We start from the raw sequence: 16,733 nt of genomic DNA, 5'->3' as shown, positions 1-16,733 counted from the left end.
ACTAGGTTCATGTGTGAAGCGATTGTTTCGGTGAGGTCACTGTTTAATAAGCCGCTGGGTTGGTTTAATAAGCTGCTGGGTTGGTTTAATAAGCTGCTGGGTTGGTTTAATAAGCTGCTGGGTTGGTTTTTAATAAGTCACTGCATGTTGCCGTCGCTCTCCCTGTTTCTTCTCTGCTGAACAGGGCTGAACAGAACCCAGAATTTCATAATTATTTATATCCATATTTGCCATCCATTCTCCATATGGATATGACCCATCCATTCTCTGTGTGGATGCATGACATCCATTCTCCATGTGGATATTTTCCATCCATTCTCCATATGGATATGACCCATCCATTCTCCATATAGATATGACCCATCCATTCTCTGTATAGATGCATGACATCCATTCTCCATGTGGATATGATCCATCCATTCTCCATATGGATATGACCCATCCATTCTCTGTATAGATGCATGACATCCATTCTCCATGTGGATATGACCCATCCATTCTCCATATGGATATGACCCATCCATTCTCTGTATAGATGCACGACATCCATTCTCCATGTGGATATGATCCATCGATTCTCCATATGGATATGACCCATCCATTCTCTGTATAGATGCATGACATCCATTCTCCATGTGGATATGACCCATCCATTCTCTGTATAGATGCACGACATCCATTCTCCATGTGGATATGATCCATCCATTCTCCATATGGATATGACCCATCCATTCTCCATATAGATACATGCAATCCATTGTCCGTGTGGATATGACCCATCCATTCTCCATATATATGCATGCCATGCATTCTCCATATGGATATGACCCATCCATTCTGCATACAGATGTGCAACGTTCATTTTCAAACTTTTGTTGCGTCAGCCAGGATAGACTGGTACGTGGAGGCAGCACGTTTCAGTAAGTCAGATACGGAGAGACCAAGGACACGTGCACTGTTTGATTGTAGACACACCATAGCCTGAACATGTTGAGGGGGGGGAGCAGTGCAGTCCTGTGGTTAGGGAGCCGGACTGCCAGCGGTTGCCGGGGGTTACTGTCGTACAGCTCGCCAAGACGCTTTATCGGAATGGCGGTGGCATTAATTAAGGCGTCAGCTGGTCAAGGGCATCTGCTGCGTAAATAAAAAAAACGCCGTTGCTCAAATTGGGCGGTTAGCAGTTGCGGAAAAGCCCTGGCTGGCTGTTAGCAGTTCAGTGGATAGCGGTGTCTGGCGCCGAGGCGTTTGCCCCAGTGCAAAGTGTCGGCTGGCTGTGAGGTCACCTTCTGTGAGGTCACCTTCTGTGATCATCTGGGAGAAGGAGGGGGCGGAGTCTTTGGCTCGCTGGGCCAGCGTTTATAATTCTCAGTCATGCGTCTGTCATATGAATGCGTAGTTTGTGAAACGCACATTACGGTTTCATCATTGCACGACCACAGCTTTTTTTTTTTTTTTTAGAGCAGTATTCAATGAGAAATTAAAACGATCGGCTTTTCTGTCGCTCAATGACTCTGCTTCAGAACAGCGAGTGGTTGAGTGGATGCTGGAATCTTATCGGTCGGTTGATTGGTCACCGGTCGATTGCGGTTGGCCGGCTTCATTCCCGCCCTCCAAGGAGAGAGCTCGTCATTGGCGGGAGAGGTCGCCTGGCTTGAGCCCGCGTTGTTTTTACGATACGGTTCGTACCTGGAGCAGATAACCCCGTGGGGTCGTCCCGCAGAGCTTTCTGGGGTAAAAACAGTACCCTGGCACGGCGAGCTAAAGTTTTATTCCATTACGAGAGCAGATTCGTCACCATAGAGGTTCAGCCGCGTCCCAGGCCGGTTCGTGGCCGAAGGGCCCCTCTCCTCCCTCTCCACGTGTCTGGCCCACTTTGGCGAAACGGTTCTCGTGTGCCGGAACGTTCTCTCCCCTCCCCCCGGACACCGGGAACGCGCGTGTACAGCGAGCAGCCGTGGGTCGAATGATTACTTTAAATCCTGTAGATTCCGGTAAAATTTAATGCAGATTATTAAAAAAAAAAAACAATGTTTCACAAAAACGGATATGTGACCAAGATGAAAGGTTGACGTGAGCAAACGATCTTCACATCGCATCACAACGAGGGCTCACGGAAAATGGCATGGTTGAAACGTCAGGCTATTCGTGGTGTTAGCTTCTGCGATTTAAAAATATTTATAAATGCATCAAAAGTCTCTTGAAGGCCATTTCCGAGCGTGTCCGATTTAGTGAATAATTTAATAATAAAACCGACAGAAAAATGTCGCGTCTTCATTTTACTTAAGATTATCCAAAGGAAATGTTTGTATTGCAGAATTATTCATAATCCCTTCAAATTCATACATCAACACTGACAAATCTTTAATTGGGTAAACATCACAGTCTGTGGAATAAACTGACCTCTCTCTTTTAGTCAACTATGTCCCTAATATAAATCACATGTCCTGTCTTTGTCCAATCAGAGCAAAATTCCATTTAAATTTGCCATAAATATTTAGTGTGCACAATATCCTGATGTAATCTCCGATCAGTGTCTAATCCAAATCACTATGTCTTAGTTTAATCATAGATTCACGTATTCTAGTTTATCAAAAATAATTCCAGAAATGAGACGCAATATTTGCTTTATGCTACGCATTAACTGCATCAGTTTTTTTTATCAATATTCATTGCCTTTGTTTTCCATTAAAAAAAACAATTGCCCTGAAACAATTCAAGCAAAACCACTTTGTGTGTGTGTGTGTGTCTGTACGTTTGTGTGTGTGTGTGTGTGTACTATATGTGTATATATAGTATTGTGGTTCATTTGGCATTTAAAATGTGCTTGAGACTGTCACTGGATATATGCATCGGAAATTAAAGAGGCCCCCAGAACTGCTGAGGCATTTACTACACAGATGTGTATGGGAATCATTGGCTCCTGATTGGTTCAGCACGTGACCTCACACATGTGTGTCGACGCACATGTTCTCTCCTGGCCCGAGGCTCAGTGTGGATCTGTCACACTCGATTTGTTCCCTGACAAAGAGGCAAGCAAGCACTGCTGTTATTCTAGATTGGGTCTCCCTGACAGTCAATTCACCCTTTAATGTGTGAGGTCACAAATAGGCGATTAGAATGTTCTTAATTGAACATTCTAATGCTGATGTCACAGTCACTGCTGGTAACTGAAAGCAGTGGAGTTCTAGAACCTTTGGTAAAACATCTTTACTCTTCAAAGGGGTGAATCAAGTAAGGACCGGAAGGTCACATGGTAACCAAGACATTTGACCTCTTTGTGAATGCGGTGACTTAATTAATCGGTTCAGTTGGACTTATCCTATGTTTTTCAGATCAACCCATTTTGAATCCCGATGACAGCTAAGTGAAAGTCAAACCGCTCCACGTAGCCGACTGCATTGCATTAATAACAAATTAATTTTGTTACGTAACAGCGAATCAGACAAGGCTTCTTGCTGCCTGGAGAGCTTAGTAATATTTTATCATCCTTGCCCGTAGAATCCCATCGTGGCACCCTGTCACCGGAACGAACATTCCAGTGGAGGTATTTTTGGTAAATCTGGGGGGTCGGATTGTTGTGGCGAGAAGGCGGGGCCTCGGGGTCTGCGATGGGTGTTGTTATGGAAAGGCACAGAGCTCCGGGGGACGTTGGCGTGGAAACTGTGACCGGGTCCGAGCGTGTGTGTTACCTTTCAAAGTGGACGTGTAAACACGCGAATACGCATGCAAACTGCTCCACACACGTGCCCTGTGTCTCACTCGCATACATACGTGTGCACACGAGCACACACACACACACACACACACACACACACACACACACACACGTGCATATAACATACATGTATACATGCCCTATCGCTCTCTCTCTCTCACACACAAACATGCTCTTACCAATATTCATGCCCTATTTCCTCTCTCTATCTCTCTCTCTCTCTCATACACGCACACCCACACACACACTAATACACATGCTGTCTCTTACAAATACACTCTCACATGCACACAGTCTCTCTCTCTCACACACACTCAAACAGTTTCTCACACACTCACTCGCACACACACATGCTCTCTCTCGCACACTGTCACTCTCTACATAGTCTCTCGCTCATACACACTCACTCTCTCTCTCGCATACTCACTTGCGCACGCACACACACACACACACACACACACAGTCTCTCTCTCTCTCTCTCTCTCACACACACACACACAGTCTCTCTCTCTCTCTCACACACACACACACACTCTCTCTCACACACACACACACACTCTCTCTCTCTCTCACACACACACACAGTCTCTCTCTCTCATACACACACACACTCTCTCTCGCATACTCACACACACACTCACACACACTCGCACACACACACTTGTCCCCAGTGGCGTTCCCGTAGTTCCCCTTTCTCACCTGACCCAGGCGGGGCGTCCGGGCCCTTATCGGGCCGCCGATAGAGGAGCTCTTATCCGCGGATTCCCGAAAGGGCAGCGGGGACCCTTATCAGCACGCTGACGCAGGACCGCCCCCCCCCACACACCCCACACCCTCCCCGAGGGAAAGCCTGCTTTTCCCGCCGCTGAACTTCCTGCCCCGCAGATTAGATCAGAACCCGCCGTCTACTCCTGAGAACCTGCTGACATTTGCAGCCGAGCTGGCCGTAGCTCTTATTAGCATTAGCGTTAGCATAGCAGATGCGCTTATACACCCTACTGTTGAAATGAGACTTGAGCCAGCATGTGCTCACTCACACATACGCACGCACGCACACACGCATGCACGCACACACACACACACACACACACACACGTACACACACATGTACACAAATACGCGCACACGCACACACACGCACACAAAAATACTGCTCACACTCCAGCGAATAGCGCTCATGTAACGTCCATCGCATCTCTACACCCTTGTCGCTCTCGGACGGCAGCGGAGCGTAATGACGGGCTTGTAAGTTAAAGGCTTGCAGGTTCGATTCCCAGGTTGGGGCACTGCCGTTGCACGCATGAGCCAGGAGCTTGATCTGACATGCATATGTACAAAACTGGTAAAAAGCTACCTCTGGATAAGAGAGTCTGCTAAATGCTAGTAAGGTTATGTAATGTCGCGGTGCCGGACTGTTCCGGAAACACGGGTGCTCGGGCCCGGTCCGGACATCGTTACCCGCCCTGCTCTTACAGCTCCCATCCCAGCACTGAGCGCGTGCAGTGCGGGGCAGCCAGAACCCTGATGGACCCCTCAGCCCCTCCCACAGTTCAGCGGGAGTAGTCACGGTAAACATGGCTCAGGAGTTCTGCTTTAATGAATGTGTGGCATGAGGGGATTACAGTGTCTTCTCCAGTATGTCTGAATGATTTTACTCTTCGGTACTCTTCAGCATGTGTGAATGAGTTACTCTAATGTATTACTCTCAAGAATGTGACTCATTCTGGTTTGAGTGAATTTTTGGGGATGGTGACCTCCGATGCACTGACGTTGGTGCTAGTGCTGTATATGCTGGGAGGAGAGATTTTTTTGTTTTGACACTCCCGTTCCCCCGCTCGTTGAAATATTGATGTTTTTGGGAACTTTGAAGAAGAGGTCCCGCCCCCTCCTTTCCCCGTATTGGTGCAGGATGCTAATCGGCTCATTCATTGGCTCAGAGCTTCGGAGCCTTCGACCGCACGGCCTTCGATCGTCCGTGCAACCCTCAGAACGGCTTCTGGTTTTTAAAAATAAAACCAGTCAGGGTACGGTTCTCCTTTTGAAGGCGAACGTTGCCTGGAGTTACCTACCTACCGGGGACAATCTCTGGCATAAATACTTTTAAGCTTACACGGTGCACGCCGGGTGTGAGGAGGCTTATATTATTAATTAGCAGTCTCAGCTTGTATATTTTTTAAAAAACTGTATTCATTCAGCAGGGTGTTAATATAATGACTCACGCGCTTTTTCGCGGTGCGTTGAAACGGTTGTACCAGGCTTTGACGCGCTCTGCCTTGGCAGTCGCGGGACCCTGTGACCAACGCCGGCCGCCCCGCGAAAGGGCGTCTGCCGACGTCTGAAACGCCTCCCCCAGAAGAGGACGGCGAGTTTTTAGCGCGGACATAAACGCGATAACGACGAGCAAAGAGGTGTATGTATGTACGCATGCGTTAGCGTGAGCAGCGATTGGGGGCGAAGAACCGAGCTCCGCCCCCGGGCAACGGTTTCGTTTTTCTTTTTCCACGTCGATTCCCGCGGCGGCCGAAAATATTTTCCCGCCGAAACGGAGGCCGGCGTTTTCGGGGGAAAAAAACCGCGTCGCGCGCCGCGGCGTACCGTGCGGCCGTCCGTCCGCGTCCCTCCCGGATCCACGGGCGGCGTTGTGGCGGCGGCGGCGGCGGCGAGATAAACCTCAAAAAACGGGGCCTTTCAAGTCCGGGTTAAAAATTAGCTCTGGGAAAACAGGCGTGCTCGGCCTTGTGAAGATTAACGAGCGGACCGGCGCTGGGGGGCTACTCCTCCTCATCTTCCTCGCCGTCCGCCCGCCCGCTACGGTGGTTTTTCCCGCGCGTATCCACGGCGATAACCGGAGCGCAAAGCGAGCGCGCGGGGTCTCCGCGCCAGCGAATTCTTTTCACGAGCCCCCCCCTTTGCCTTCACCGGAGGCTTCTGGGTTCAAAAGTGCAGGGGACAGAACGTTCAGTGTGAGGACCGGAACGCTGACGTTAGCGTTCAGCTATGACGTCGGATCGGCTGATCCGGAGGGCATAGCGCCGTCGCGGCAACGCTAAAACCGCCTCTCTTCCTTTCTTTAACTCCCAATGTGGGAACTACAAAAACTGCAGCGTGCATCTGGTTTCCCTTAGCAGTCCCACACAAATTGTCCAAATAATTGGAGGATAACATTTGATTGGACCCAGACACTTCCTCGGTCATGTGATCGACAGCAGTACCAGTGCGGCAGAATGCGATCTTCAGTGTGTGTTGGGGAGCCGTGTTCCTGGCTCCTTGAGGAACACAAGCCCCCCCCCCCCGCCATCAGGTGGGGGGGGTCTTGGCCCGGTTGGTCCTCGGTCCCGAAGTTCACGCTCGGGATCGGGCAAGAGGTCCTGCCAACACTCCTCCCCTGCCCGCGTAGCTTTGGTTTGGCCTGGACGCTTTTTCGGGCGTTTTCGCTCCCGACCCTGGCTGGGCTTGACCCCCCCCCCCCCGTCCTGGACGGCGTGGGGGACAGTTTCCCGCCACTTTACCGCTGCCCATCCGCGGGACGGACGCTGTGTTTGGGGGTTTTTTTTTTCTTGGCGGTCTTGACGAAAACAGGCCGATTACTCCAGCGCTGCCCGACGGGCTCGACTGCGACGCACGCCAGCGTCGTGCGTTCTTGAGGCATCGAGAGAAATGAATGTTTTCGGGACCTCGAAAATTACATGAAGGAAAACTGTTTCCTTTTTTGACGAATGAGCGTTGCATAGCTGCGAAACCAGCTTGGCTGTTTTCACCCGGCTACACCCATTTCACATGTCAACAAGTCATCGGTTTCTACCCTCACGTGAAATATAAGGTCCGTATGGAAGTTTCCATCAACAAATGAATCAGCATGAACACAGAATGTGAACGGTGTGGAGAGGACTAACTGTGTGATCTTTCATTTTGAAAATGAACTGGACTGAACTGAACGATGACAAGCAGAACAGTTAAGGTGTGGCTTTGGCATTTGTTTAGTGAGCTGTGTGTATCGTGAGTCCAGCATATGTCTCTAAATATTCTCCTTTATACTCATTTCTAGAACTTTCTGGCCATTTGGAAAGGATTTTTTTCCCCCTGCTCTTGTAAGGTTCATTTTACTCTGGCTTGGCTCTAAAATTCATGGAGAGGACTTGCATTATTTATATGAAGAGGTGCTGCTGCTAGCAGTGCCTCTTTGTTACTGGAAGGCTGTATTATGCAACCTTAGCATTTTAAATCCATTTTATTTTTCAAGAAATCTAAAGATTAACATAACTGTTTATGTTGAGGCGCATCACCGAGGATGCTGCCTTAGGTGATGTTGCTGGGCAACAGCACTTTGGATGCTGAGTGACAGCAGCAGTAAGGATGTTGGGTGAAATCGTTGCCGGGCAACAGCACGGAGGATGCCAGGTGTGATGATGTTGCTGCGCAACATGACTGAGGATTCTGGGTGAGACGATGTTGCTGGGCAACAGGACTTTAGATGCTGGAATAGAGGATGTTGCTAAGATATGTACATGACTGCTCTGTCTGCCTGTTCTTTGAAGGATACTTAGTGATTTGTTTTTGTTTTGTTTTTTTATTAGGCTTCATGTGTTTTCGTGGACAAGGTGAGTACTTATTTGAAAACATAACTGAACTTCACTACAAAAGCACAATCCATTTAAAGTGAAAAATAGTTTTAAAAATGTCATGTTTACCAGGTAGTAATAACCTGTTTCAGCAGTTTGCTAACAACAAACTCAGGCCCTGGGAATATAGAGAGTCGCACAGTACCCTTCCTAGTTGGGATTTACTGGTTGCCAGCACTCAGGCATTTTCTCACTTATCCCACCTTTCTGGTGATATTTGGAGTCACGCGTTTGTATTTTAAATTTAGAGCAGAAACTCTTGGAATCATTTATCGGCAAGACAAGTCGTGTGAACAAGTCACAATTCTATATTAAACTCGCCAGCTCAGGCACGTGCAGGGCCTTTTTGCTCTGTTGTGTGTGTGTGAGTGAGTGTGTGTGTGTGTGTGTGTGTGTGCATTTTCAAGTGTGTAGTATGTGTGTGTACATGAGTGCGAATACGTGTATACATGTGCAGAATGTACGTGTGTTTGTGAGTTTTTGTGTGTGTATGTATGTTACAGTGGGTGTGTGTGTGTGTGTGGCTGTGTGTTCTAAAATGCTTTTCTGTGTGCTGACTGCATGTGTTTGTCAGTTTCTGTGTGTCTGTACGAGTGTGCTTTACGTAAGTATGCAAGTGTGCTTTATATAAGAATGTGAGTGTGCTTTATGTAAGTATGTGAGTGTGCTTTATGTAAGCATGTGAGTGTGCTTTATGCAATTATGCGAGTGTGCTTTATGTAAGTGTGCGAGTGTGCTTTATGTATGTGTGCGAGTGTGCTTTATGTAAGTATGCGAGTGTGCTTTATATAAGTATGCGAGTGTGCTTTATGTAAGTATGCGAGTGTGCTTTATGTAAGTATGCGAGCATGCAGCAATGTTGAAATGGAGGTGGGATTGCGGAGACTTGCAGCATGCGCTGCGCTGTTTGTGACCGATGAAACATTAATGCGGCCTCTCCATCGGCAGCCCCGCGCGCTCCGTCGCAGCCAGTTCCCTCAGATGAATATTTAAATCACTTCTCGCCCAGCTGGGGATCGGGGAGCTCAATCAAAAGCTGTTTTTTTTTTCTTTTTTTATAATCCACCTGGATGGTGCACTGAGAAACGCTCTCTCTTACGCAGATCAGCAGAGCTTGCACAGGAAGCGGAACGCGACGATCAGGCGACGGGCGGCGTTGGCGTCTTCGCTGACGAGTCCAGCGCGACGACCTCATCCCCGTTTAGAGACGGACAGTTTCCAGAGAGAACGCGACTTCCGTCCCAGCCGGAGCCAATAGCGTTTTACGAAAATGCCGAGTTCATGTTAGCAGGAACAGAATCATTGCCGTGGGTCGTCGTTACCTTTGACCTTTGGCAGAAGTTCAAAGGTCGAATGCGCTAACTGCTTTCATTGGCTGCAGTCAGGTAGTGACAACTGCTTCCACCTGGCAGGTCTTAATTTTTAAGCACTTGCCCTCGTTTAACTTCTTCCGTCTGCCGGAATTCAAGTCATCTTACTGATCACAGCGAGCAGCATGCATGCGCAATCAAACCTGACTATAATTGGGAGCACTTCAGATCTTATTGAGCAGCAGTTTCAAAGGGGGAAAAAAGAGAAGCTCATTTCTCTTTACGTCGAGACCTGCGTGAATTTTCCACTGCAGTGTGTGGGAAAACTTTAGCTTCCCCGATGAGATTTTCTGATGGTCCAGTATTGTAATAAGGTACTAAACTAAACTAAACTAAACTAAACTATGGGGCGACATAGCTCCGGAGGTAAGAGCGGTTGTCTGGCAGTCGGAGGGTTGCCGGTTCGATCCCCGCCCTGGGCGTGTCGAAGCGTCCCTGAGCAAGACACCTAACCCCCTAACTGCTCTGGTGAATGCGAGGCATCAATTGTAAAGCGCTTTGGATAAAAGCGCTATATAAATGCAGTCCATTTAAACAATCAGATTTTTAAAAAATATATACTATCTGAGGTTCTGTCTTACTGTAGCACAGTAACACTTTTGAATCCTGCACGGTGTTGCGTGTAAAAAAACGCTACACGCTTTTACAGTCACGTCGCTCGAGACGAACGCCTCTTCTCTGTAGATGAATAATGTAGAGTTCCAGAAGGCACAGAATGTTCTAGAATTCGTCAGGTTGCCGAATTCCAACCGCCAGCAAAACTGTGGCAAAGTCAAATTACCCAGGGCTGCAATTTCATACATAACCTAAGTGCTATAAACCCGGGATGGCGTGTTGGGGTAATTACACATTCATCTTTATCGCGTATAGTGTGAAGCTGCTCCCAGTTTGGCTTTCCGGCTTTTTCCGCGCGCAGCAAAATTCTTAGCGTTGAGTCAACTCGGGCAGCGTTTGTACAAGTCCCGCAGGGCTGTGGGTTCTCAAACTGGGGCCCCTGGGGGGACCCCTTGTGCGCGCTGGTTTTTTTTTGCTGCAGCCGGTCTCTTGCTCAATTAAGGTTTTTTGAATACGTGTGCTCAAGTTCTTTCCTAATTTTTTTTCCCTTAAGCTTATTATCGCGATGCAGATTTGGCTCGTTGTCATTTGCTTTGTCTTTGAATTCTTCATTATCTTCCAGTTTTGGAGGCCAGGCGTCCACACTTTCACCAGGTACGAGCCTACAGGTTCACCTCAGTCATTAATTTGAGTTTTTAAAGCTTCTTTTTATGAAATTGTTTGTAATATAGCACGATAAGCGCAAGGTGAATACGGTACATTTATTCCTCATGATTTCTATAGGTATTTCTGACATAATGTGGCTTAAGATGGTAAATAATTCCTCAAATCCTGGAAAGTGTCTAATTGAAAATGACAGCTTGTTAAAACTTTTGGGATTGCGGGTGTGGTTGAAGTGAAAACCAGCACATACAGGGGCCCCTGGGGGCCCAGCTAGAGAACCACTGCAGGAGGGATTGTACTGTGTTGGCATTAGAAATAGTGTATCATTACCGTGCATGGGCAAGGTGCTTTTAAATTAAGAGTACATTTCCAGTGGAAGTACAAATATGAAAATAGTTTTGTTAAAGTCAAAAGTCAAAAATGGGCTGCTTGTATTTAGAAATACTGAGATTTCTGCAGCAGAACAGAGGCTGTTTTCTGTGTGCCAGTGTGCCATTGCCCAGAGGCTTGTATTGGAATGGGCTCACTTAGTGGATGTAAGTGAAATCAACTGAATTTAAAACATACTATATTATTTATTCGCTTAGCCGATGTCCTCAACCAGGACAACCTACACGACCGACACTTTATATATCATAAATTTATGAATCTGGGTATATTCTCTGAAGCAGATCAGCTTAAGTGAATTTAAAAGGCATGCCATGACTGTGGCTCACTCAGGAATCAACCCGGCGACCTCTCTTGCACGTAAAGCAAAATTTTAATATTCAGAAGATGGATTCGTTTAGACAGAACTGACGATTGTGAACACATAAATATGTAAACTTCTCTACACTGCTTTACGACGTTGACAGAACGTGCCTTTATTCAAAATGCACCTTTTTCCGATTCCCTGGAACGTGTACCGGCATTCTGAATAGCCTAAAGCGGAAGTGAAATGATATGTTTTAAAAAATACTTTCAAAACACGTATGCATCTTTAACAGTAGTTTTTATTGACCACAATGTATCCTCTTTTTTGTTATTATTTTTTTATACCAGATTCAGTTGCCTTTTTCCTGAGAAACTATCTGGCTGGGTGGCGACAGTTCTTAAATAGGCTAACCTATGCATTACTCAGATATCCGCGTGTGTAGTTGAATAATCTGACAGTCTGTTGTACAGCGGTGATGCAGCTGCATTGCATGACACATCTCCTTGCAGTATATACCTGTACGAACACATCAGAGGAGGAGATTACTACTAAGTGTCACTGCTAATGGCAGAACATACAGTTTCCCCCTCCCTCTGTCGTTTCTGGATTTATAGTTCTGCCTAGTGAGCAGCAGGATTTATTGCCGTTTCTCCTCATTTAAAAAGATCCGAAAAAACAATGACCGGACAGCGCGCAGCTACGTAGAGAAAGTGAACGTGAATGACGCTCGTATATTGTCAAGAAGAAAGCGCGCTTGAATGGATGGGATAAACGTGAACGGCGAGGAGGGAATTAAGACTGAGAGAAACGCTGGGATCCCGCGCAGGACAAAGGAGAGCGCAGTGAAGAACTGCGATGGCCTAGATTTGTAAAACCTCAGAAGCTGGTCTGTCATTCTGCCGCACTGGATTCCGTTTAAGACGCTAGATTTATTATTTTATTTTTTTTGTGTGTATTTGAATGCCGAGTGCCTTGGGGTAAGCCTTATAGTATCAGATGTTCGCAACTTCGCGCAAAAATGCATCAATGGAACACACTCGAAAACGTAATCCTTTACGTTTTAAAAATAAAAATAATTGAAAACAGTGACACTTTTGAGAGGTTTGGCATGTTTTGTTTCTCGATGGTTGTTTATCCAGAGCATTGACTACGCCATGGCTATTTAACCCCGCGGTTAAATGAGTAAATATACTTTTATGTTCTCGCAACAATGTTAACTCTTTGAATTATGGCGATGACCGCGGAATCTGGTGGTAGCTGCGGCGCATCCCGTAAAAGCGACGGGAAAAGCCCCGGGGCCCCAGACCGCAATGGTAACGCGAAAACTTGCATCGCGTCTTTGTCTCAGCGTCCGGACTACAGAGCGTTGCCGAGACTGGCGCTGGACAAAATACGGAGTTCCGAGAGACTTTCGTCTGCAGTCTTCGTGGGGTCGCTTTCGGTCTTTCTCGCCCTGGTGGTTAAATTCGTGAACTGGGGATGCGAGCGCAGCGGCAGAAGCAATAGCAGACAGACCGGGTCTCCCGTCATTTTCACGTCCAGCTGCGCGGGGGAGCTATTGCTAACTTGGTGGCATCTGCTTTCCACAATCGTCACCCTCCTTTGTGCCTTCTTCTGGGTCGGCTTGCATCTGATCCGCTGTGGAGTCCTGGTCCAAACAGTCCTTTTTCTTTTGACCGCGTGCCAGCTGGGCGAAGCGGCGGCGCAGTCGCTCGTGCACGGGGCGGAGGGGCAGTTGCTCTCGTTCACTTCGACCGTGGTGGTGCTCGCGTGCCTGGCGAGCGGCGCACTGATGGTGGCGAAGCTCGAGCACGGGATCTCCATCATCGTCTTCATCAGCGTCGTCCGGACGGTCTCCATAATTTCGCTGAGCAAAGTACGGGCCAGCTGGAGACCGTACTTGGCGTACGTCGTCGGGGTGCTCGGCGTCTTATTAGCGAGGTATGCCGACAAGCTGCTGCCGAGCCAAGGGGTACAGAGGGAGGGCTGTACCTCCGTGACCGGGGCAAAGGAAGATATCCCGGTTTTTAAAAGGCGAAGGAGGTCCAGCTCCGTGATATCGTCGGAAATGGGACACGGTCAGTCTAACAGCAAGTCGCGCCGGCGCACCTCCCTCCCGTGCATACAGAGGGACCAGGTGAGTTTATTTTTCTGTCCCGTTTACGGTTAAGATGTCCGACCGTGGTTGGAATTGACATTTCGAGATTTCCCGGACTGTGTAAATTTTGGGGTTGCCCGAAATGAGCGGCCTCAGCAAAAAAATATGTGCCTGGAGAAGTGTTAATTTCAAATTGGGTTATTGTTGGGTTTTGCTATTAGTCTTGCAATAGCAATTAATCTAGGTCGAATGTAGACTATGCTTTACAAATTATTAGGTTATATCGGTATAATGTGGTGTTGGATGTTAATGTAGAGATTATTTAAAAGGCTTGAAGTGTAGAAACACTACAGCTTACATGAATTTTGATCATGGTGTTCATATCGGTTTGCTGAGGTGTATTCGTCCGTTTCAAGCTTTCACTATGAACCTTGCTGAACGAATGGTCTGTCATTGGATTAATTCATTTTGTGCAAATAGTTCATACTTGATTTTTCGTGTCTCGATTGGAACGTCTGCATTGGCGATTCGGCGTGTTGTGTTAAAATGTGACCGCATGCATGCTTAACGCGACTGTATTGCGCAAACACAGAAATGCGAGCCTGTGTGTGTGATGCCAAATGTATTCATTTTTATGGTGTGCGCTATTCATCTATTAGCACTTCAAAACAGGGTTCCCCGCTGTGTCGGAGATGATGACGTAGTTCTCGTCACCTCTTGAGAGGTGGCCCAGGTATAGGTCGTGGAATGTTTTGGTGCACCTCAGATGGCTGGAGGCCGTGAATTTAAATGTTGACATTGAAGTTGTTAAGAATAGTCCTTTCCTCGTTTGATAAAACCAGACAGATATGCGTGTTGCATTACCTATTTATTATATTAGTATTATTATTAAGGGCTCCCAATTATGCGCTTATACATGCAAAAGGCACATTTTATTTAGAAAAGAGTGTTTTCAGAGCCCGCTGGGCTATGGAGCCAGTGGCCATGGGATATCCTTCTGTATTCGCCCCCCTTTCCCTGAAAGCAAAGGCAATTCGCCACATAGTTTTACCCCCGAAAACGGAAAGCCCAACCAGATTTATTAGATTTTAAATGGAGTGGAGACTATGCGCAGTTTCCATTTTCAACCGTGCCAATGTGTAAAGCCTTTATGTAACGAGTGAAAATCAGCTTGAACTGTGGATTTGTATTTCTGGTGTAGTGCGTGGACTTTTTTTCCACCGTATTTACATTTAACCTGGTATGCATGAGCCTCCAACGTAAATAGGCCCATGTTGGGTATGTGAAACCCTTGTTTTTCCTGAGGTAATTATATTTTAATAGACGATTTGATACCTATATTCAATTATTTTATAAGCACATAGTCTGCTTGCTTTGTTTTCTCTGCGATAACAATTTTCATATTTATATGGAGTTCTGGACTGTTTAGGAAGTAAATAGTGAGTACTCGCACAGGTTCTGTTTCTATGAAGAAATTGTCTTGACTCGGTTACTGGGCAAAATGACCGTGGTCACTGGCAAGTCTATCCATGTAGATTTATCGCTTCCCCTCGCGAAAGCAGTCGCCACAGTGACCGGTTGAACAGAATACTCATTTTCTGCTGGATCAAAGCTTTCATTGTGGTTTCCGTGTGCGTAAAAGACTCGGGGCTCGCGGTGTCTGCTTGGCTGTTTAAAGCGCCGTCGTATTTTAGGCTTGGTAAATGAAGTGAACACCTGTATTTAATCCCTAGTTTTCTCTCACTTTCTCTAAACCGAGCATACGTTTGGGGCAAAATACGATTGCCATTTGCGCTTTGCCCGTCATATCTGTCCACGGGTCCATTCAAATACGCATACGTTTGCGTGGTTGAGCTCACGTTGATCAGGTATGTTCTACAATCCCTTGGAAAGTTATGATAGAACTGGATGGATCAACATATGGCGACTGTCACATTCTCTGGTTGAGGATACAAATATTTCTATGCAGCATATTTGTGTGAAACAAACCACAGTCTGTTAAGATGTACACGTCAGCCAACATTTTGAAGACTGACAGTATGTCAGACTGTACTGAAAAGTACAGTATTGTGAACCAGAACTATAAGAACTTGAAAGTACGCATATTGTCGTTGGCCCGTGCAATTTTTCTTCCATCTGGAGTGAGTGAACCATGGCGATCATTGGCAGTCTGTTTCCATTCTGCTGCATCTGCCAAACATTCTTCCGAACATGCTCCCTCTACTGGCAGAAATGTACAGTTACATACGGTGGGAAAAACGCGTCTACCCCATTCATAAATTTGTAACATTACCCATTTGGATCATAACGTCGGTCATATACATGTCACGAAGGTGTATGTGCTCCTGAATGTCACGGAGAAGGTTGCGCGTTTCCAAATGTCACAGAAATGGGTGTGGGGGGCTGGAATGTTGCCAAATGGGACTATTCAAAATGTTAAGCTTGGGGGGGGCAGATGGGGGGCGTTGTGCACCAGGATATCAGACAGGGGTGCCTGTTCTGAAATCTCACGGAGAGGGGCTTTTGTCCCAAAATGTCACTCCGAGAGGAATGTACGTTTCCGGAATGTTCCCAAGAGGGGTGCATGCTCAGGAATGTCGCGGAAAGGTCTGTGTGTTTAGGATTTTTAAGGGAGCGGGTCACTTTCCGGAATGTGTTTTCCAGCGTTTTGCAGAGAGGTTTCTGAGGTTTTCCGTCAGTGAGGCACAGACACAGCTTTAATAACACTCTAATCCATACACATTTTTTGTGAGCGGTAGTGGCCCTGTGTCCCACCCCAGGTTTTTTTAAAAGCCGACTAGCATTCATATCCAACGGCCATATCCCCCAAGCCCTCTTTGTACCACAGATCTCCAGCTGATTTTTAGTTTTGAACACAGCATGTTACTGCAAAGTGAGGAAATTGACATGCGAAGCGCGGCTTTTGCAATCCACAATTTTTTTCATTTCTGTGTACTAGCCCAAGACGTACAGCAAATGTATAAGAGATTCGCAGAAACGCGGTGGGTTCTCCAAAGAA

General features: G+C 46.9%; 1 protein-coding gene across 3 annotated transcripts in view; it reads left to right on the top strand.

Annotated features, from left to right (window-relative positions):
* Positions 1–16,733, top strand: part of LOC135245511 (cGMP-inhibited 3',5'-cyclic phosphodiesterase 3A-like) — a 71,373-nt gene that overhangs the window by 10,194 nt on the left and 44,446 nt on the right. The window contains exon 1 of one of the 3 annotated variants that reach the window (XM_064318595.1): positions 11,257–13,753. The exons of 1 other annotated variant lie outside the window; for it this stretch is intronic. In XM_064318595.1, the coding sequence (XP_064174665.1) occupies positions 12,845–13,753 (909 nt within the window). In that variant the 5' untranslated portion in view covers positions 11,257–12,844. Of the gene's footprint in view, positions 1–11,256; positions 13,754–16,733 lie in introns of those variants that run through there. One more of the 3 variants, XM_064318593.1, reaches the window with a different exon arrangement.

This window comes from Anguilla rostrata, chromosome 19, assembly GCF_018555375.3.
Source record: "Anguilla rostrata isolate EN2019 chromosome 19, ASM1855537v3, whole genome shotgun sequence".
Lineage (NCBI taxonomy): Eukaryota > Metazoa > Chordata > Actinopteri > Anguilliformes > Anguillidae > Anguilla > Anguilla rostrata.
The sequence above is the reverse complement of the archived record's forward strand: the minus strand, read 5'-3'. Positions and strand labels throughout refer to the sequence as shown.